General features: G+C 45.9%; 2 protein-coding genes across 3 annotated transcripts in view; one reads left to right on the top strand and one right to left on the bottom strand.

Annotated features, from left to right (window-relative positions):
- Window positions 1-4,756, bottom strand: part of LOC119394037 (insulin-like growth factor-binding protein complex acid labile subunit) — a 105,105-nt gene extending 100,349 nt beyond the window's left edge. For both annotated transcript variants that reach the window (XM_037661251.2, XM_037661252.2), the window contains exon 1: window positions 4,559-4,756. The gene's annotated coding sequence lies outside the window, so the exon portion shown is untranslated. The remainder of the gene's footprint in view (window positions 1-4,558) is intronic.
- Window positions 1-16,925, top strand: part of LOC119394038 (phosphatidylinositol 4-phosphate 5-kinase type-1 alpha-like) — a 29,422-nt gene extending 12,497 nt beyond the window's left edge. The window contains exons 6-8 of the mRNA XM_049416004.1: window positions 502-591; window positions 5,927-6,007; window positions 16,877-16,925. Of these exons, the coding sequence (XP_049271961.1) occupies window positions 502-591; window positions 5,927-6,007; window positions 16,877-16,925 (220 nt within the window). The remainder of the gene's footprint in view (window positions 1-501; window positions 592-5,926; window positions 6,008-16,876) is intronic.
- The last annotated feature ends 5,051 nt before the right edge of the window (window positions 16,926-21,976 follow it).

Here is a 21,976-nt window from a genome sequence, read left to right as displayed (position 1 = left end):
TTGCGTGGCTCTGTGGTAGAACAGCTGACTGCCATGCAGAATGCGTAGGTCCGATTCCTACTGGGATCCTAACGTTCATTCTTTGCATTCGTCGGGTCAGCGCTGCCGACGTCGGTTTTTCTTACCGTTCTCGAATTTAAATGACCAATATCTGTTCTCACGGTTCCTAGGTAGATATAAACGGTACGTCAATCACCTGTGACGCATACCCGTACACCGCGGCCCGTGGTAAAAGAGTATGTGCCACACGTGTCTGGAGGAAAGGGTTTGACGACGTACGCGACAGGATTTTCACATTATTCATGTCATGACCAGGCAGTCATATTCGTCACACCATCTTACCCTCGCATGTCAAATTTGATCTACACCAAGCTAAGGAAGCGATCACGAAAGCACCCGGACGTAGGCGGCTAGATAAATACCGAGGTCATTCGATGATTACTTGGAAAAAGTGGTTCAGGATTGTCAATTCGTTTCAAGTTTCCCCCTGTGCCTGTGCAGGACACGGATATCAGTGCAGAGGCCCAGCTTTTATGCAGAACGCTTTCAGGAGTTCTTGGCTAAGAAGGTCTTCAAGAAGATTACCCTCTCGTGAGTATACTAAGCGGCATCGACCCAGCTGCAGTCATTATATCTTTCCTCCACCATCCTCTCTGTTGCATTATCCATGAAGTTACTACTGCCATTTTTGCACAGCTGATTGCTTCATTTCGTATTGCGAGTCTCGTAAAGACTGCAGAAAAAAAATTGTTTCCACGCTATGTCTTGCCTATTTGATGACTGCATGGTTTTATATATATAGCCTGCACTAATTGTAATTCAAAATTTTTAAGAGCAAGCGAAATAACTGTCCGTACTTTTTTTTTCGTAGCTACCTAGATGCAAACAAGTCGGTATTGTAGCACTTAAAATTATACTCGGGTGTAATGGCTGTTAAGAACCGAATGTTATATATAGGCCCTTCATTCTGGTAATTCGAGAAAATCGAATCATTTTAAAAGAGAACTTAAATTATCACCCATATAAATTTGTAAAACTTCGGTCGCAACTGAATACTCGCAATGATCACGGAATTCTATGTTATAGGAACACCAAATGCATTACCTGCTGTTCCTGTGAAGACTGTAAGTCTGTCGCTGATTGGTATAAGCAGAGCTGGTACTGGCTGTTCTGTTCGCATTGATTCGGCAACTTTTCATCCATTCGTTATACTCAGTGACTAATAGCAACATGTTTTACTTCATTTTAATTGAGCAGCGTCTTCATTCTAATTGGGCAGTACATAGACATATGTTTACGTTTAATTGTGTATTTGTTTAGATTTCACGAATGAACCGAAAACAGTCAGGTTTTAAAGTCATTGGGAATTCTTTTAAATAATAATAATAATAATAATAATAATAATAATAATAATAATAATAATAATATTATTATTATTATTATTATTATTATTATTATTATTATTATTATTATTATTATTATTATTATTATTATTATTATTATTATTATTGGGATTTCACGCCCCAAAACCACGATATGATTATGAGGGACGCCGTAGTGAAGGGCTCCGGAAATTTCGACCACATGAGGTTCTTTAACGTGCACCTAAATCCAGTGGCGTAGGCAGAAATTTTTTTCGGGGGGGGGGGGGGCACCTCCTTGATCCGACATTGGGTCTGGGCAGATAACTGAGGTCGAGTGTCATTTTGTGTTCTGTATCCCTTGGGAAAAAAATTTTCGGGGGGGGGGGGCAGTTCTTTTAAGTACTAACAAAAAAAATCGGTGCTTTCAAAACGCTTTCTACATGCATTATCGTATATATAGAACTAATACTAGTGGTCAGGCCCGTAGTCAGGGGGGGGGGGGCAAGGGTCCCCCCCTCCAAAATATAGGTGAAGTACGCGTTTTTACCAAAATAAATAATAAAAAGAGGTGTTTTTCTCAAATAGTCAAGGTTTTCAACAGGTCCCCCCCCCCCCTCCCCGAAAAAAATTCCTGGCCACGGGCCTGCTAGTGGTACTAGCAATTCCACAGCGGTTCTTCGTCTTTCGGTCATTCTTTAACATGACATGCACAACATTGACGTAGCCATGGCTGTGGGAGAGGGGTGGGGGGGTCGAACTTTACCGAAGTCTTTGCCACATACACATGCAAGTTTTGCATGTATATATTTAAACGCAAACATACAACGCACGCACGAGCATACTAAAGGTGGTTGAACACCCCCCAACATCCTCCGAACAAAATGTCCGGCTACGCTCGTGGTGCACAAGCACAGCAATGCAGTCACATGTGCAACAGTAATCATAGGCGTGCGTCGCAGGGTTCTCCATAGGGGGCGGAGGGCTTACCACGCCCCCCTTCCCCCGCTTCCCGATGGTCGAGTCCGAAGGAAAACAGGCTTCGCAATGGATGTAATAATGAAAATTAGGCGATGACGTGCTTCCTTCAACGGCCTGGCTTTGGTCCCCGACCGCTATTGTTGTCTAAAAATCTACATGTTCATAACCCTGCTCTTTAATTAATGACGGAACAAGTCCGACTGAGTAAAAGCATCGGCCTCCGAGATTTACCGGCGGCCATGGCAAAAGTATGGGGCAGACTTGGCGCCCTCCTTGGGTTATTGGGGGGGGGGGGGGGGCGACCCTATGCCCTCAACCACCCCTGTGCGCACGCCTATAAAGTAATGGTAGATGTGTTCAACGGTATATGTTAGCTGTTCCTTGTTCGCCATGGTGGTCTATAGTGATTATGGTGCTGGACTGCTGACCCGAAGGTCGCAGTATCGAATCCCGGCTGCGGCGGCCGCATTTTCAATGGAGGCGAAACTGCTTGAGGCGTGTACTTAGATTTAGGCGCACGTTGAAGAACCCCACGTGGCCGAAATTTCCGGAGTCTTCCACTACGGCGTCAGCTCTTATCATATCGTGGTTTCGGGACGTTAAACCGCAAAAATTATTATGATTAGCTGCTCCTTTTTAAGTAATCGCTTCACACTGTCGGCTCAATTGTGACAGTCACACAGAAATGAAATCTTGAAGGGTGAACATGTCGGCTAGTTGGTTGAACATAACGTTGAACGCGTACGTGGTTGTATGTGTGCCTTTTCTGTCCTTGTCTTTCGCGCTGCTCCCCTACAACACTAAACAGTGTAATCGATTTGCAGCGGCCGCCACAGTGAAGGATCTACCCGCAATCACGGATGAAGTTCCAGAAACGCCTAGTCACATTACGAAGGCTGGCGCGCGACAGCGGACGTCAAGAATCAAGAGTCAAGTCAGCGCTATCTCGTCACCGTGACAACTGACGGGAACTATCAAACGAATGTGATGACGTGACGATGAACGGATGGCACCACGCCTTTTTGGGTGTTGCGCTTTTTGTGTATATAGTGCATGCGTGGGTGTTCGTTTCCGCGAATCTTGATGTTTGTTTTCCGAAGGACAGGCGCTTCAGTGCCCGACATGAACTACTTGATTCCTATATACCGTATTTACTCGAAAATAGGTCGCGCATGAATATAGTACCAATCTCTATATATTACTGAACTCGCCGAGAAATAAAGATATATTAAGGCAAAAGCCTTAAGTGCCTCATGAGAAGCGGAATGTGACCGTCCAGCGCCGTCGATAACACATATGAGGCAAAAAAATCGAAACGCGCGATAAACGTCATCACCAGCATAAAGAACCACGTGTATATTATACGACATAGATAAGCACTGATAATGTCTGATTGATATACCTAATCATGGTATAGCGCACGTGAAACGAAGACAATAATCGCAAACGATATGAAGTCAACGCGTAGAGGCTCTCGCCGTCATAGTCGTCTTGCTGGATCCTCGTTAAAAAAGGCGTGACCTTCCCGTTCTCCCCGGTGTGTCGTCTCGTGTCTGTTTATGTTAGGTCACGGCCGGTCTGAGGGCGCGCGCTCGCTCCCTTCCTTGAAGGAGCGAGCGCGCGCCTCCAGACCGGCTGTGGTTGGGTGTTCTAGTTGATGGACGTCACGGATTGAAACGCTGAGCAATTGCTCGTAATAACCGCGTCATGTCGCTGCAAATCTAGCCTCTAAAGGTAATGCCGGTTCTGATGTAAGTGTTTGAGTCAAAACTAAAAGTGCGTGATACTTAGCCCTAAATTTTCGAGTTTCATTTCTTAAGTACTGTACCTGCGGTGCGCCCCGTTGTCAGGGGCTGCGCCATTGGGGGGTATGGGGTGTGGGTGTAGCCCCCCCCCCCCCAAATTTCTGCCTGCCCCCCCTTTGACCCCCCAAGAGCAAGCATAGTCAAAATACAATGCATACATTCCCACCCTCCCTGCCCTCCTGAAGGAACTCTCTTGTCGTGGGTGCCCTTCCAGTAAAAAAAATCCTGGCGCCGCCCCTGCCACTGTCTAGGCTAAATGGCTAAATCCGTAGAAGTCCCAAGTGTCTACGCCCGTTTGTGCAGCAAACACTGCCGTAACTAAATGCGAACGAACGGGTTCATACAAGGGTTGTCCTGTTAGCGCAGCGTTCTAACGTTATGGACGCATTCTAAAGTGCAATTGAAACTTACCTCGCTCAAAACTATGACGTGCTTGGACGGTAGCGGCATCGCTGTCATGCTGTTCACCTCGATAACCAGTCGCTGTGGCATTCCAACGAATGTGGCACACTTTAAATTCTTAATTAAGCGATACATGGTACGACGATAGCACGAAGTAAAGTGTTCACAATGTCAGCAGCTCGTGGGACCCATGCACCGGCTCACCCCGCCTGACTCTCGCTATCACTTGTCACACGAAAGTTCGCAAAATCGAAACCGGCGGAGAGCCAAGATAACGCTACAACAAGCAACGTTATTAGACTGGTCTAGTAACGTTGACAACAAGCACACGCGCATTTGTTCCATTTCAAATAATACCGCGTTGTGATGGTTGTGATGGTCAGGTAGCGTCACGTGAACCGTCATAACCGCGTTCATGTAAGTGCGGTCACGTCAGGCTCTAAGTCCGATTTGTCACTATAAACAGTCGCGTAAGTTTGAGTAAACGTACACACTACGAACGACGAGGCGTTAGCAAGGTCCCGCCAGTGGGTCCCGCCACCGGAAGCAGTCCGCGGGTGACAGCAGCCCCAACGCCATGGACAGCGCCAGGTCCAGCGTCAAAACAAAGTACACGTGTTTTGGTGTTTTAGCGTCGTTCATCGCCAATGTGCCAATGCGTGGTGCAAACTGATCGACAGATGTATTAATGCACCGAATACAGCGCATTGCGTAAATTAATGGATTCATTTGCGAAGGAAAAACGGGAGCGCCTTGGAGGTGCCGATGTAAGCCGCAAAGGGACGATAGATTCCAGGATAATCGATGTTACCGACCGACTGAACTCGTTTCCGCAATACTGTTCCACAAGCTCGTGCTCTGGAAGAATCATATTTTTTCAGGCGCAGAAGTAAGTCTTTCCATCGTCAATAGCACTACAAGCGTCATGAGTGTGGCCGAAATTGTCGGCCGGGTGTGTGTTGAATGGGAATGTGCCGCTTTCCCCCCATATTAAACTGCTTGTTCTGTTCATAGGAAAACTGAAATCTGCCGAAACCTAACCGTTTTCACCGCGAACTTATCCATGTGGTATCGTGGAAAAGTGAACCGCCAATTCCTGCAATCTCGCTTGCCGCGTACCTGCACTCTCATATGGTACAAACTTGCGCGTAAACTTGGCACACAAAACGTTAGTTCCAGGAACCTCTACTGACCATAAAATACGAAACAAAGCTACTCGAACTCAAGGACCCTTGAAGATGTGCTAATCAAGAAACTGGCAGTCAGAATGGAACGAAATTACCTCTTTTTTTCTGCCTTGGAAAACAATCACAACCTACCACAAATGTACAGGTAATTAAATTGCCCGAATTTTTTTCTTTCTTTTGTTCACTCTAGTCCGACGTTGGAAAGCCAGCAGCTAAGAAGGGATGTCAGTGGCACCTCGTCACGCATGATCTTCTCAAGCAAGATGAACTGGTACGTCTTGTCTACAACTAAATTAAATAAAGCAGCCATGTCTGCGGTGAATTTGCATTAGCTGCGTTTTTGAAGGGCCTCTGAAATGACTAGGAACGTCGGAAATGTTCCAAAATGGTTGACATCGCTGAAGGTCGCTGTTTGCTGCGACATCATTCATTTGTTTTTCTTCCTTAGGACAAGACATTGGTGACAGTCAACAAGTCTGCAACTCTCAAGTTTGAACCGTTCATCCTCCATGTACGGTGTCACACACTGGACGCAGCCCAAAAGCTTGTACGTAGAACTGCCTTTATGTATCAAAACTGTTATCATCACTGTATTGCTGGCTGGTGAACGTTTTTTCGCAGCTTATTAACTGCAAACAAAACATTTTTCTGCAGTGCTATTGTTAGAAAAGTTGGTGTTTTCATAAAGACATTACTGTAGCGCCAGAAGACCACCACACAGAAAAGGACAGCAAGTCGTGGGCACCTGATGTATTTTCATCTTCCTCTCTTTGCTGGTCTTTTATTGTGTTGCAGTTATGTTGTTAAGAAAATATTTGTCGTGCATTGGTTACGTTACAGCTCTGCAGGTGGTCTTGGAATAGGTCTAAGTATATTGAAGTACATGAAAGGACGCCCCCCGCTCCTCTGGCGTCCTTTCATGCTCCTTACGAAAGACGGGCGGGGCGTTTCCTCTCTGTTTGATGAGCAATCGACGGCAGGCCCGCACGCGGGAAGATGTTATCTCATGCGCTGTCCGTGCGACGGAGACAGACGGCCGGCTAGCTTAATCGCGCTTCAGCCGCGTTCGTCGCCAGCGGTCGCGAGCTTTTACCCGCGGCTAGAATGCGTGTGGTGATGTTATTAATTTGGTCTTTATACAGAAAATTACGGCAATGCCGACGGCAAAAATGCGCGGAGAGCGTCCATATAATTGTTATCACAATAAACATTTAAAAAAAGTTGAGGAGCCATTTCACTCTGTGAAGTGGATGATAAGCGAAGCTGTTTCGCGCATGGCAAGGAGGTGACATGGTGGAGGACAGTTTGGTATGTAAGGCCAGGTTGTTAACGTTCAATACGCAATATTAATGCGAAAGCATCAGATGCTTTATCAAACACGAAAATTGACTGTCGGCAGCGTCAATCGATTGATGCAAAAAATAATCATGTGATGGCGTCATCATCACGTCATAGATCGTCAAAACTTGTGACGTCATCATGGCGTCATATATCGTGATGTCACGTGATGACGCCATCACGACATTGTCGCTTTACACTGCTTCCGTAATCGGTGCGCCGATCATGGAGCTAGCGCAAAACCAGGTGAGGTGCAGAGCAGATAGCTTGCAGAGAAGGAGGGGGAGGATCAACCCGTCGATCGAGAAGAAAAAGAACCTGGCTTTCGCCGTGGAGTTTTCTTAGGGGAATGCATTAGGGACAGTGTGGCTCCCTGGTATTGAGGCACTGCTGTACATCGCGGCGTTTGTCTACAATGTCTGCTGATAACAACATAGATGTATTTAGAGTGTTATTTCATAAAGTGCAATTTTATTGATCTGGTATTTTGTTTATTTGCTAGTGTCGAAAATAATCGCCGAAGAGGTTAATTCAGAACACTCAACTGCATGAGCCCTTATTTTTTCATTAGCGAGTGAAGTATTTAGGAGGAGTATGGAGTTCTCCTGAGATGATTTTTTCCATGAGATTTGCAATGAATCGAAATATTTCTAGCCTTCACAAGAGCCCCATAGTAATATTCCGGTGCTTGAATGTTATTGCAACATGCTTCTGTAGTGCACTCCAGGTTGTGAAATTCGCTGCTCCAGAGTGCTCCCAGATGCAAAAATATCTGCTCCAAAGTGCTCCAAGATGAAAATTTTGCTGCTCCAAAGTGCTCCAAAAGGGAAATTTTGCTGCTCCAAAAATTGCTCCAAATCAGAAGTCCTCGGTAGCATCACTGAACTTGGTTTGAAAACCATTTTTGCTTCAACAGATGCCACTCGCGAACAAGAATGGTAGCCCTTATTTTCAGTGCTCATCTTTTTTAGTTAGTTTTGTTTGCACAATCATTCCTGGGCATTTTATTTGCTAGGAAATTAGATTCTGCGATGTAGCATACTCGTAAGCACCAACTTCTCATCTGTCATGTGGCACAGCATAAATGTTTTACACTACTCTTCCTGTATTTCAGACATCAATGTGTTTACTGTGTTGAACTGTAGTTTTTTTGCAAGTTTTGATAGCTCTTTTCAGATATCGTGTTGTGTTTAGCACAATCTCTTCAAGAAAAATCTGACAACTACATGTTCTAGCAATTCTTTGATTTTCATATTCCAAACTTGGAGCTTTGTTATGCGAAAGAAATGGCTTCATTGCATGTATCAATTTAATCTTAAATAAGAGATTTTGTTTACTGCCCAATACTGGATAAGAGAATGTTTACTGCCCAAAGAAAGTACGGAAAAGCAGCGGCAAAATTCTACTTTCAGAGAGACATCCTTGCCATTCTTACTGTAGACTTTTCATTGTTAGTGTGCAGGTTGTTGTAGAAACCGCTAGTGTTTAATTACTGGGCTCATTCCACTGTGGGACGTATGGTTGCGCAGCATTGCATTGTGTCACGTATGGTTATCAGCAGGAGTTCTTGCAACACTATAGAAGTGGATGAATGTGAACCAATCACCAGAAACCGGGAGACAGTTGAGCTACCATAAATTATTGAATGCCTTCTTTTTTATTCAATACTGTTGTGGTTTACATGAACTCCGGCATCAGCAGCTGTAGCATGCTAAAGAATTGACAGATTATTATTGGCGTGATTATTCATTTGTTTGTTTGCAAGGAGGTATCTGCACTAGCATATGTTCACAGATGACCAACTGCAATGACATTGTCATAATCTTGACATTGTCAGTACTACTGTTTGTGATAAGTATCCATGAGGTCATTCAAAAATCTGTCGAAGTACTTCGATGGTCATGTAAACCATTAACCAACAATTCAAAGAAGGGGTGTGCAAACATACGAAAGTTTAAATGTGAATCAAATAATCATTGCTATTTTATTCATGTTAGATTCGATAGTTCACTGTCCGTATCTGTTGAATATTCATTTCTTTTCATATGAATATGTGAGCAATAACATCGCTTATTGACATCTTCAAAAGAAGTGGAGAATGACAGAAGTAAAGACTGCTCGGAATGGCTTCGCGTCAGGGCACAGGCACCAGTTTCCCCAAGTGAACTCGCAGTAAACTTCAGTCATTCATTGCCATGCCTTAATTAAAGCAGCCTCGTTTGCAAATATGTCCAAACTTAGGCGCAGCAATTTACTATTCGGCCGTTTGCACCATTTAATTCTTTTAAAACTAGGGCGGTTGGATCAGATGGAATTGGCACACAGTCTGCATCTTGTCACGTGCCGTTCTTGGTTTTTCTTTATTGCCGTTTTTGTGCACCAGATAACTGAAAGCAGCTGTCTCTCGGTTTCATCAAGACTTGGATCACCGTACGTGCATTTGTGAGGCACATTACATGCATTTTAAGATGCTTCTAAGTATGCTATACAAATAATTTTAATAAGACTTCGTTTTCACCAAGATGACCACATGCAAGTTTTACGTATTTATTTGTTGTCATGATAGCAAGTGGGCAGACACAGCCGGGCTGATGGACGCTTCGGTGAGTCTGGCTCTCCGAAGCTTATGCGGTACGCAGCCAAAGCTGTAGAGCACCAACGCCACACAGCGAATACAAATACATTAAATGTGCACATTAGTATATTCAATATTCAATTAAATGTAGGGCAGTTGTTTTCCTCAGACATACCGTATTTACTCGAATCTAGGCCGGTCCCGATTCTAAGCCGAGCCCCGGAATTCGCAAGGCCAGAAAAAAGAAAAACTTAATCATTGTACTCGAATCTAAGCTGACCCCCCCACTTTCGCACATCGTATTTTCGAAAAAAACATCAGCCTAGATTTGAATAAATACGGTAGTACACGTTCAGTTTGGAAGAATCGGTGTCGGATCACCCTTGACAAAATGTCATGTTAAGGTCTGTTAACTCGACAGAAGTCAATTGCTGAAGATATCTTGCTGTGTACATTTGGCCTTGAAGGTTTAAAAGCCACCGAATTTGCAAACAAAACGAACTTGCAGCTACAAACGCACAATAAACAGTTTTTTTGGTTGCGCTGTACACAGAATTTCAGTTGAACCTCCGACTGATGCAAAATGCAATATTCACTGATGAGCAAGCTAGCTTTCCCAAATACGAAAGTTTCAGCAAGGCACCTTTGTTGGAGAAAAACATCTTGTTCAACCACTGTGCATCACAATCGCACACGATACCCGACATGTCTTCAATGCAAAGTCTGTCGGAATCTCCAGGGCAACAGGCATTGCTTGTGGCAATATAGAAGCACGGCTGCCATGCAATATTTATGCGACTTGCTTTCATCAAAACTCTAGAAGTATTCCTTTCAGACAAACTGTATTTTAAAAATTTGAGGCTTTTTTATTTCTCATCAAAATATGTGTGGAACTCTTGAAAATGTAAAATTCTGGAAACCGCTGGACTGTTAAATAAGGTTGTTCCATTTAAGAAAAGGCTCAGTTCCAGTGGTTCTGAGTACGTATTTATTTGTTTAGCTTGCAATAAATTTTATGACTTTCATCAAAATTTCAAAAAAAAAAGTTAATTTGGCGATTACACCCTTCTAATGTAAGAATAAAACGGAACTATTCTGTAATGTGTGGATGCAGCTACAGAAGTGGGGGTTTTAACGTCACTTCTTTTGTTATTACGATAACAATTGTGTACAATTTTCTACACTTTCTTCTGTCAGATGCTAAAATCGAGTAAATTCTCAGCTAATTCGATTTTAAACACTTTAGTTGCCAACTAACTAGAAAATTTCTGGATTTCTTGTGTATAGATAGAAAGCCCTGACTTGGCCCCAAATGAAAGTCTCATTCCCGTTCATCCCAACACTTTGGTTCATTGAGTCCCTGTGAAGCCATGAATTGGCCCAAAGCACATTTTGTAAGCCAAACTTCCGTAAGGGTAAATGCATTTCAACAATTGCTTCACAGAATCGCAGTTCATCTTAAAAAGAGCCTACTGTGGCACTCACAACAGCTTGACTTGCATGAGTGTTTGGATTTTTCATGACTCTTCATTATTGGCTAATGATAGAAGGGGAAAACATTTTCTAACAGCAAGTCGCAGGTTGTACATTGCACTTCGAACACGTTTTAATATTTCAGTGTCGATTGATTTTGACGTTACCCTTCCATAAAAAGACGCAGAAACATTGTCAAGCAGAGTTGTTGTGTGCACTTTTAAAGCACCATGTAGTGTTGTAGTAAAGCAGACATTCACTGATACGAACTCGCCAGATCCATATCTGCTTCATCATCGACTCCAGCAGGCTCGAGGTTTTTGTACTATTGAGATGCCGGTTATGTGTGTCTGCACTTCACTTTTATAAGGAACATCGTTGGTAGTCCAGAGGATTGGCTTGCAGGTGAAATAAAATGTGAACTCCAGCACTCCGTGCTCATTTGTCCTTCCTCATTGCCTGTGCAAGCAAGTCTGGTGAAACTGCAATATTTTGGCCATCATTTTTGTAAGCACGCAAGCATTGTTACTTGTGTCTTGCATCCCCCCAACTCAAGTCAAAACTCCAAGCCATGCTCGGCTGCAGAGAAAAGGCCAATTTCCTCATTGAAAGTGCAAAAAAGAAAGGTGCTCAAGGACCACTAAACACCTATGCTTCACGAGTTGTTTTGAGCGTTTTGCGCATTTTTTCATAAGCCCGCATAACCAGCGCACGTTTTACATTCCGCAGGGTCAGTGTTGCTATTGCGTACTTCAGTCGCCTGTGCACTCTATTTGCCCAAGACGTTTTATATGTACGACTTCTTTTTATCACATGTTGCGCGAGTATTTATTTGGATGCTGTTGGCACTGTTGCCAAGTCTCTTCTTCTTCATGGGGGTGCCACTGCAACTTATTTCAGCATTGTGTGTAAATGATCATAAAAGGGACCTTGTAATAGCAATGCGATAAGAAAGCAGAATGGACTAAAAGCTTTTTTCGCTAATGTTTTTAGCTCCTGCTTTTTTATAACATGTTGTTAAGCTGTCATAAAAACAAAGTACTTCAACTTCAGTGGGGTGTCAATGTATAAAGTAGTTCTTATTTATTTCGCTTAGCAGTGCTACCCAATTTTGTTTTGCTCGATTGTGTTTAATGGTTTGTGTTGCGTGTGCATGAATATTGCAGTGTGGCAGTCATTCTTGGTTGCAGTGTCTTCGCTCTTGTATGTGATGTAGCTTACACTAGCTCGGACTTCATAATGTGGAAAGGCATCTGCTTGCGGTAATGACGGAGCCGTAGGTGCCAGCTAGATGGAGTGTTGTTTCACACATGATTGTTTTTCTCCTATTTAGGTGGATTCTGTGCTTTCATGTTTCTTTTTGTACTACTGCGATTAATTTTGCTGTTAAGTGTACCAATGTAGATAACTCGTCGCTTGACAAGAAATTCCCAGAAATGTTGTTCTTCCACGCATCATTCTCGAGGTTGAATAAACGGCAGCGTGGTGTGAGTGAATTCCTTTCACACCTCCGCAGAAAGTTTTTCTCATACATGGGTATGTTGACTATTTGCTTTGCAAGGAATAAAGTATATAAATGATAGTGTTGGTGTGTTGGTCTGTTTGAAAGCTTACTGCTAAATAGCTGAGGGCGTACATTTGCACATATTTCTCTGCATTGTTGCTAGGAAGTGACAGCAGTTGGAAAAATGGAGGTGACGTACTTGTAAGAACACGAACTCGTACTTTGGTTAACTGGTGTCCAGAAAACTGGGAAACGGCTGGGCAACAATTGAAGCTATGAAGACGATTAGAAACAATTACTTTTATTTGAGAAGACGCTAGGTAAAAAAATTCTGGGCTGAACATTATATTTAATGCCTGAATAGAAAGCAGAATGTTCAGGAAAGAAGTCCTGCAAGAAGCTTTCAAATCCAACTAAATCTGGAAAGAAATTTAGCAGGGCACCGAAGTTGCATGCTTACAGCACAGATACTAATGAGCAAGAACAGAAAGAAGTTTCAAGAATTGTAGAAACGGAAAACTGCTTGCAGCATTTCAAGCTTTATGCACTTATCTTCATATCCTTAGCTGTCCAATAGCTTGTTTTGAGAAAATACAAAGAACAGTTAATTTTGAACAGGATACAATACAAATATTAAAGTAGTTTTCTAGATGGTTGTAGCCACCAGGGGTGAAAAATATGTATGCCTGTTGCAGCATGTCATTCAGCAGCAGCACGGCATGAAAAGGGCCCATTGTCCTGAACCGCCCCTCGGGCTAGGTGGAAAGCGCGTCCTACGAACAGCATATACAGCTATGAATGCCGCATCCAGGTAGTCGTGCGCGGCACGTAGAGTTTGGAAGCAGAACGCGAGATTGCCATGTTTTCAAGCGCCCTCTCTTTATGGAGAGGCGCGTCCTCCCTCTCTCCGAGGGCTGCCGGCGCCGGCTCTATTTCGTCATAGAGCAGATTACTGCTATTGGCCGATAGCTGCCAAATCAAGAGCGGCGTTTGTATCAGATGCGCTTCTTAGAGTCACTGGCGCTTCTTGTCATGGGGTGCTGCCGCGCTCTATATAGTGTGGTAAAGTTACACGGTAGCAACACTAGCGTGCACTACAATCACACTGGAAGTGAGCGAACGCATTTAATTACGCGCGCTGACGTAGATTTTTGCCCCATTTGTCGCACTCGTCGTGTCGACAGAAAGAAAAAGCGCTTAAAGCGTGCGACACTGTAATCCGCTCGTGCTTGCTAGATTCGAAATCTTTTTGCGGCAGTCGATTCGTGAAGCAGTAAACTCCGATGCTGAGGCCATTCGAATATGATTACTTGGAAAAGTGTTTCAAGACCTCTTTAAAGTGTGTCGGGACCCCAGCGGCTTAACCAGGGGTACAACAGCGGGCACGTGTACTCTATCCCCCCTCCCCTCCAAAAAAAAAAAAAATTAAGAACGAAAGAAGAAAAACGAAGACACCCAGCTTCCTATTCCCGGACAAGTGTGACCACAGGAGGCTGTGGTGTGAACTAGAGGTGTGCACGGGCTCCGGGTAGCCCGAAAGCCCGGCCCGGGCCGGGCTACTTGGAGTTTTATCGGGCCGGGCTCGGGCCCGGCGCAAAGCCCTACTGAAGCCCGAAATATAGAGAATGAGCGGGAATTGTTTTCCAGCACGCATACAGCGCCTTTTCCGCGAAGGCCCTCTACCGCTTTTCCTTTCCATTCGCTACTTTAAACAAAAGGGGAGCAGGTAAAGCACTGCCTCTGTTGCACTCCGACAAACAGAGAAGTAACACCACCTGAGCTAGTGACGGCGCCACGCGACTGTTCGCGTTAGATTTAAGGCCAAATCCCATATGAGTGAAAATGCACGCGACAGCGACGAGCGACCCGACGTAGATCGCCTTCATGCATGCGTCAGCTTGCACGGTCAAAAGCGCCGCACTTCGTTCAAGCCGGAATCGTTGGACTGCTTGCTGTTTTCGCACGACAATTTGTAATCTGCAATAGACTGTTCGTCGTGTGTCGCTTGATCATATTTGACATGCTCAATAAAATGCCAAATTACCGGAAAACGATGTTTTGTTTTCGCAGCGAACCTTCAAAAAGCCGAGCCGGGCCGGGCCCGGGATTGTGTTTTCGTACGTCGGGCCGGGCCGGGCGGGCTCGCAGCCCTTTGCCGTCAGGCTCGGGCGGGCCTGCGACAAAGTCAGCGGGCCCGGGCCGGGCTCGGGCTCGAAATTACGGCCCATGCACAGCTCTAGTGTGAACTACACCGCAGCCCCCCCCCCCCCCCACACACACACCAAAAAAGAAAGAAAAAAAGAAAGTCCTGGCTAAGGCTTTGTCTACATCTGTATGGTCATCTGCAACCATATTATCTCACGCTGTATCTGTAGCCAGCAACGACCGCTCGATCGCAGTAGCCCGGAATGGTGAGTGAAGTTGATCTATATGGCCATTGGCGCCTTATCACGAATCTTCACTTCAGCGAAGGTTCAAACACCCCGAAGTTTTTCCATTTTGCATGTGTAGATATATACACGAACACATACAAACGCACGCACGAACATAAAGTATGGTTGACCCCCCCCCCCCCCCCCCCCGAAAAAAAATTCTGGCTACGACCCTGGATGCAGTTACCCCTTGAAGGAAGGCATTACCAAGAGAAACAGTCAAAAAAAGACTTGGAGGAAAAGTGCCGCCACTTCCACGCCGTGAAAACCGTTGGCCCATAAGTACACGTCTTATTCAGCAAAAAAAAGTCACAGTTTCGCCGCAACGGCGAAGCAATGAATGCGATAGCAATAAATTGGAATGTAACGCGAAGAACGGAAAGCAGCTCGAAATTGCCAGCGCGTTGCTCGAGCCCAAAGGACGCACGAAAAAAACGCACACAGGACGAGCGCGAACTATCATGCGTCACAGCTCGACACTGGAAGCGCACTGCTCAAACATAAAGCAGGACGCACGAAACGAACAAACAGGTACAGACAGGACGAGCGCGAACTAACTGTCCCAGTTGTTACTTATTTCTGTTTGAACAGCGCGCCCCTTTCGCAAATGCGGCCGCTGCAGCGAGCGAAGCGACCTTCGTACGCTCTGTGACTTCAGCGCGAACATCGCGGGGAAAGTACAAGACATACAACCCCCCCCCCCCCCCCAGCCGACCCCTTCTTTGCTCGAGATAAGCGCACGAAGGCGACCACGCCCTGTAGGGCGAAGAGCAACGTTCGTTCGCAGGAACGGGGCGACGATCTTGAAAGCGCGCCACGCGTACACATCGCACCATCTATGTGGTAACTCAGAAAGCATGCTGATGTAAGTGGTGTATATAAATAGATCGCCGTTAGCAGGCTGAAAGACGGTGCTGTTGGTGACCTAACGCAGCGCGCTGGAAAGCGGGAGGTTACCCGTTCGATTCCGCGCGTCGGAAAGTTTTTCCTAATTATTTTTCTTGTGGCTTTGATATATATATATATATATATATATATATATATATATATATATATATATATATATATATATATATATATATATATATATATATATATACGGTGCATGACGGCGGCGACGGCAAAAATCAGCCGGGACTGTCCATATAATTGCTATCGCAATAAAAGATTACACCATCTCCCGCTAAAGGGGACCAGGAGGCGATGCGAAGCCGGAGCACTTGCACAATAGCGTTCCGTTGGCGTTCGTTGGGCATGCTACCGACCTCGCGTCGTGGAACGCGAAGAGGAACACTACGCGCGTCGTGTCTTCCCTCTAGCCTGGCCGTTAATTCTCACAGGGCGAGCGGGGAACGCGGTCGACAGGCGCGCGAGAGGGGGCAGCGTAGGAGAGGAGAGAGAGGGGGAGGGAACGCGCATGCGCTGGCGCTCATCGCGGCGTTGCGCAGGAGAGAATTTCGGCGTGTCGAGCCCGCATTTCAGAGGAGTCAACCGAAGCAAGCGCTGGACAACGCGCGCAGCGCTCTACCCGCTTGAAGGAGAGTAGCGCATGCGCCGCGAGAGCAGAAGCGAGAACGCAGGAGAAGCGCAAGCAGGGGCTAGGAGAGAAGTGGAGAGAGCAACACACAGCTGTTGGAGAGAGGGAAGGAGGAGAGTTGCGCATGTATAGTGTGAGTTCGGACGCCCAGGCCAATGCCGCGGGACATACCCCCGAGCAAGAAATGCTTCGCATCTAAAAAGAGAAGCAACAAAGAAGAAACTCACAGAAAAGTTAGCGAACATTATGTGCGGCAATGCTATCGCATTATGTTTTCGCAGCTGGTCAACGGGCCAGCTGCAGTACGTGTCCGTGAAAGCGGCCGGTTGACCAGCGCAGCTGATCAACCGGCCACGTTCACGAGCCTCCGGATCTTCTCGGCTTCGCTCAGTCCAAACTCGGGATCTTCTCTTCTGCGACGCTTGGTTTTAGCTTCCCTAGCTCTCGCTTCAGGATCGGATCGCTGTCGCCGCATCCGCTCACGATTAGCTTCTCGGCGGCGCTGCTGTGACGCGTCGCTGCTGTCGAGCGGCTTCTTCAAATCTTCAGGAGTCCTGACGGTAATCTTCGCCATTGCTAAGCAAACGCCACGTCACTTCTTTTTCCACTGCGGGAAAGAGGGATAAGCAAATGCCACGTTACTTGTTTTTCCACTGCGAGAAAAACAGGGGTGGAAGCGGGCTTGAGTGTTTTGGAGCAGTTCAGGGAGCAGGAATAATGCTGTTTTGGAGCAGCTTTGGAGCACCAAAATGTGTGTTTTGGAGCAATGCAAGTTAGTTTTGGAGCAGAATTGTAGGGTTGAACACCATTGTTTATTTGTATTTTTATTTCTGGTATACACAAGAAATTCCAACGATTTTAGGAAACATTCAATACTGATGAACCTACCACACTTAACACAAATGATATATATATATATATATATATATATATATATATATATATATATATATATATATATATATATATATATATATATATATATATATATATATATATACGCGTACGTGTTATCATTAAAACATCACAGCTGTGATAGAGCAATTTCTCAGGAAAACCAGATAAGCGATATTTTGAATAGCTACATTTGACTGGACTGACAAATGAAAAACGTTCATGGTAATGAATGTTTTTCAGCAGTGGCGTTTTCGCGCCGCGTTCGCCGGGTTGCTACATTTTCGTCAAAAGCCTACGCCGGCTTCAAAAATTTCCTTCGATATGCGCGGAGGTCAGCGCCGTCGGAGGCATTGGAAGAAACCAAACAAACACGCGTTTGCACCCTAAGCTCCGTTTGTCGGACGAGCGGGCGATGCGCCGCGCGAGGCGTTTTCTTTTCTACTTCGAGAAGGAAGACGCGGCGCCGCGATTTTGAGATGGCGTTCGTCAAAATGACGCGCGCGACCCTGACCACGCGTCAGACGCGCATGAAATCAAGCCATTCGGGACGCAACGGCGCGATTTCGCGAAGGCGTTCGTCAAAAAACACGCGCGTCCCTCCAAACGCACGTAAATCACGCCAATACTTGCGCCATGCAGTTCCACCTTTTCCCTTCATGTCCCCTTCCAAGCTTTGTCAATTACTGCTGTCGGTTATATGCACCTATATATGGTACTTGAGGTGCGATGATACTAGATGTCGCAAGCGCACAATTTGTATCCCGTGGGTCTGTTTTCGTACTACCTCACATTCGTCTTTTGAGTAACAAACGTTCGAAGTGCCTATCTTGTTCTTTTTTTTTTGTATATTTCTTCACTCGCCACCTCATGTACCAAACGACACACAGCAACGGCGGCGAGCGGCATGTCATGTTGTGCTGCGGATGGTACGAGCTACAGCGTACTCGACCACAAGCCGCAGGTTCTGACGAGCCAAAATCGAACAACGCGACCGATCGCACTGGCGAGACTAAGCTCGTCGCTGCACGAGCGAGTATACATGCTGCATTTATAACGTCTAAGGGCTTGTGTGCAATGCAAAAAATTCTGCACATGGAGGGGCACGCTCTCACTAAAAAAAAAAAAAACGAGTTTCGGAAATGGTCCAACCGACTTACGTATACACCGAAGCCCTGTGAGTGGTTTCGAGGTTGGTAGTGGCTTCATTGGCCACAAACAGATAAAACGAATTTTTCTTTCTCATACAGACTTATGACACAAAATCCATATTACACACTCAACTCTACAGCAATTTCCTAAATGCAAAGTTTCTAAATAATGGTCGCACGTTTACGTCCGCGGCAGTTGCTCGCACTATCCTCATGGCTTCACATCAAATTAAATATTCGCAGTAAATAGAACCTTTTCGACATTATGAAGCGTCAACGCACGTACTTTTATTCATGTTCGCAATCCCAGGCCACGATGACAGCAACCGCCTCGTGCGCGCAGCGCGCCATGACACGGATGACAACGGCACATGAAGGCACCAAACGTAGCCTCGGTGATTGGTTCCGGCGGCGCACCGGAGCCGATCGCGGAGGCCGTGCACCAAAGACCGCTTGGGAGCAGTTTCGGCGCAATAATGCGCTTTGGAGCAGGATGGCGCAGCAGAAGCGGATTGGCGCAGCTTGGCGCAAATGGCGCAGCGCTTCCGCCCCTGGAAAAAGGACAGCAGAAGCGAGAGCGCGGGATCGGGCTTTATCGGAAAGCAATGACGTCACACCACCAGTGTGTTGGGTGTTGCCCTAACCTGCCTCTCCGCCTCGCCCCGCTCTCCTCCAGCTCGGCGAAGCCGCGCACGACGGAATGGAAAACCTAGCTAGAATACATAGCTTGCACCGACGTCACCGTGGCCGCCATCTTTGCGAACCAACTGGCTGAGACGCAGTGTGAACTCTTGATCGAACGCGTGGAGCAAGAAACGGTGACATCAGATTAGTTCCGGTGCCCCCTCCAATCCTTTGTGTGCCGCCTTGGCGCAGCTGGCGGAACCGGGGAGAGCACAAGAAACCGGGGAGGGCACAAAAGAACGTGCGGGGAGGGAACGACTGCTGTCCTCCGCTGAAATGACACTCTAATGAGATAAAAAAGTCACGGTGGCGGCCATGTTTGTGAACCAGCGCAGAGAACCTGTCTGTGACGTCACGTAAAAGCTATGTATAGCTCCGCTGTAATAAAAGCAGAATGCGAAGGTCCGTGTGAAAGGGAGAAATGACACTCTAATGAGATAAAAAAAGTCACGGTGGCGGCCATGTTTGTGAACCAGCGCAGAGAACCTGTCTGTGACGTCACGTAAAAGCTATGTATAGCTCCGCTGTAATAAAAGCAGAATGCGAAGTTCCGTGTGAAAGGGAGCAATAGCTTCGTTGTTCGACGGTTTTCACTGCGTGTAACTGGATTATGCCGTGGAACTGGTGCTTTTGTTGCTTACTCAAGGCACTCTCTCCGAAACACGTCATTCTCCAGTCGAGTGCGTCCAAGAAGACGAATAAGCTCGGCTTGCCCGACCGCTCGAGTTCTTTACTAAAAAAAAAAAAGAAAAAAGCTCGGGGCTTGTCAGGCTTGCGCACTTCTACGAACAAGCTTCACAATTTCAGCAAAATAATATCATTGTTAAGCGCTTTATAGTCATTTTTTAAATTTATAGGTATATATAACGCAGGAGTCTGTGAAACATCAATTATTCGACTTAATTATTATATTGATCGGTTGGTTTGCAACATATATAGCGCCGTTGGCAATTAAATCGTCGCAGCTGACAGTGATCGATCAACGCTCCACGTCGTGCCTCGTGCACCAAAAGCATCCAACAGCGTTATCCCCTGTATACTGGGTATGAGCCATCGTACTGAAGTCAAGAAGCAGCAGCACCCAGAATTCTTGCCAAGCCCCTATACTTTCATCAAGCTAATTAATTTCCTAAAAAATAAGGCGCCAAGCATACGAGGAACAACCAACCAACGACCCCCGAGTGGGTATGTGTCATGTGCAGGGAAAAACAAAAAGAAAGCTCGATCGTGCCTCGCGCTCTTCTTTTCCCATAAGCCCATGCGCCGGTCTGGAGCGTGGCAAGTTTCGTACGTATCGCCGATGCGCCTTAGCAGGGACCTGCGCGACGTCGTCCCCTTGGGCCACAGTCATCCACTTGGGCCACGTGGCGAGTATTCTGAGGCGAGTTGCATTCACACTTTGCTCGCTTTCATGAAGGCAGGCGACATGCAGGACCGCACGAGAAGGCTTATGCCCCGTTCACACAACCGCTGCACGCAACTGATTTGGATTGAGTTTACTTGAGCAAGCCACTAAAGGGCATCAATCCCTATCGTGCATGATCGCGATTGAAAGTGTCTTATGACAGCATGATGTATTGGGTGATGGAACGCTCGCGAACTACCGTGTCAGGTGGCAAGGTTGATCGCTTGTTTGTTCAACGATCTATTTCATTTAGATGTGGGACTCGTGGATAATTTTTACGATGTCCGTGGACCTTTTGAGTCTTTTGTATGATGGTCGCAGAAATTAATGAGCACGCAAAAAATGGTTTAGTGTGAAAGTAGAAATGATCGGAGCACCACTTGTTCTGCTCATCTTCCCCTTCTTATTTTTATTTTTGCATGACATCTCTCACGTTTACATGGGGACACTGCGACATCTAGCTCATTCACACATTGCTATGTCCCACGTTGTCGAAATTCTGTGTTAAGGTATTTGCCCTAGTGTGCGCTCAATAATGTCAGTAGATCTGAAAACGGTCACCATGAAATTGTAACATAAGAGCATGGCAAGCTCCCAGAGCTATCTTTAGGATTGTTTTTTAAAATGCGGCGAATTTTCCAAAGGTCAACGTCGTGCGTGGTTTTTAAAGCGTTTAATGGAGTGAGACAGTAGCACACGTTATTTTATTATTTTGTTACAACAGCGGAAAACCAGCATGAGCTGTACTACATCGATGTTGTAATTACCTTGTCGCCGCCGATTTTCGAGACACGAAAATATTTCGTGTGAGACGGCTGCACCCTTACAGACAACGAAAAAATGTTCAATTACTCGTACACTTCGAACGTTACTGCGTTGACATCCTGGACGGACCGACGCAACCGCCATTAGGTGAACCATAAGCATGTGTTGACCAAACAGCAGGTATAGCTTGGCAACACTGACTGTATAAAATAGTGGCCATGTTGTTCGACTTTGGTTCAATCTCACGAAGCTACTCGCCATTACACCCGCATTGTCAGTGGCGGGTCACACTGCGTCATCCTATACACTGAGTGCATTGTCGTTTAATTCAAGCCGCATTGGCGTCCTCTCCTCTTGACTCGGTCGAGTTTACTACATGTAGGTGGCAAATTTCAGCGCGACAATGTGACGTGTACGCGATGCCTTGTTGCTCCTCTACGTCGTGAACGCTGACACCGTTGTCTCAAACGTAGGCATAACCA

This window comes from Rhipicephalus sanguineus, chromosome 5 (assembly GCF_013339695.2).
Source record: "Rhipicephalus sanguineus isolate Rsan-2018 chromosome 5, BIME_Rsan_1.4, whole genome shotgun sequence".
Taxonomy (NCBI): domain Eukaryota; kingdom Metazoa; phylum Arthropoda; class Arachnida; order Ixodida; family Ixodidae; genus Rhipicephalus; species Rhipicephalus sanguineus.
The sequence above is the reverse complement of the archived record's forward strand: the minus strand, read 5'-3'. Positions and strand labels throughout refer to the sequence as shown.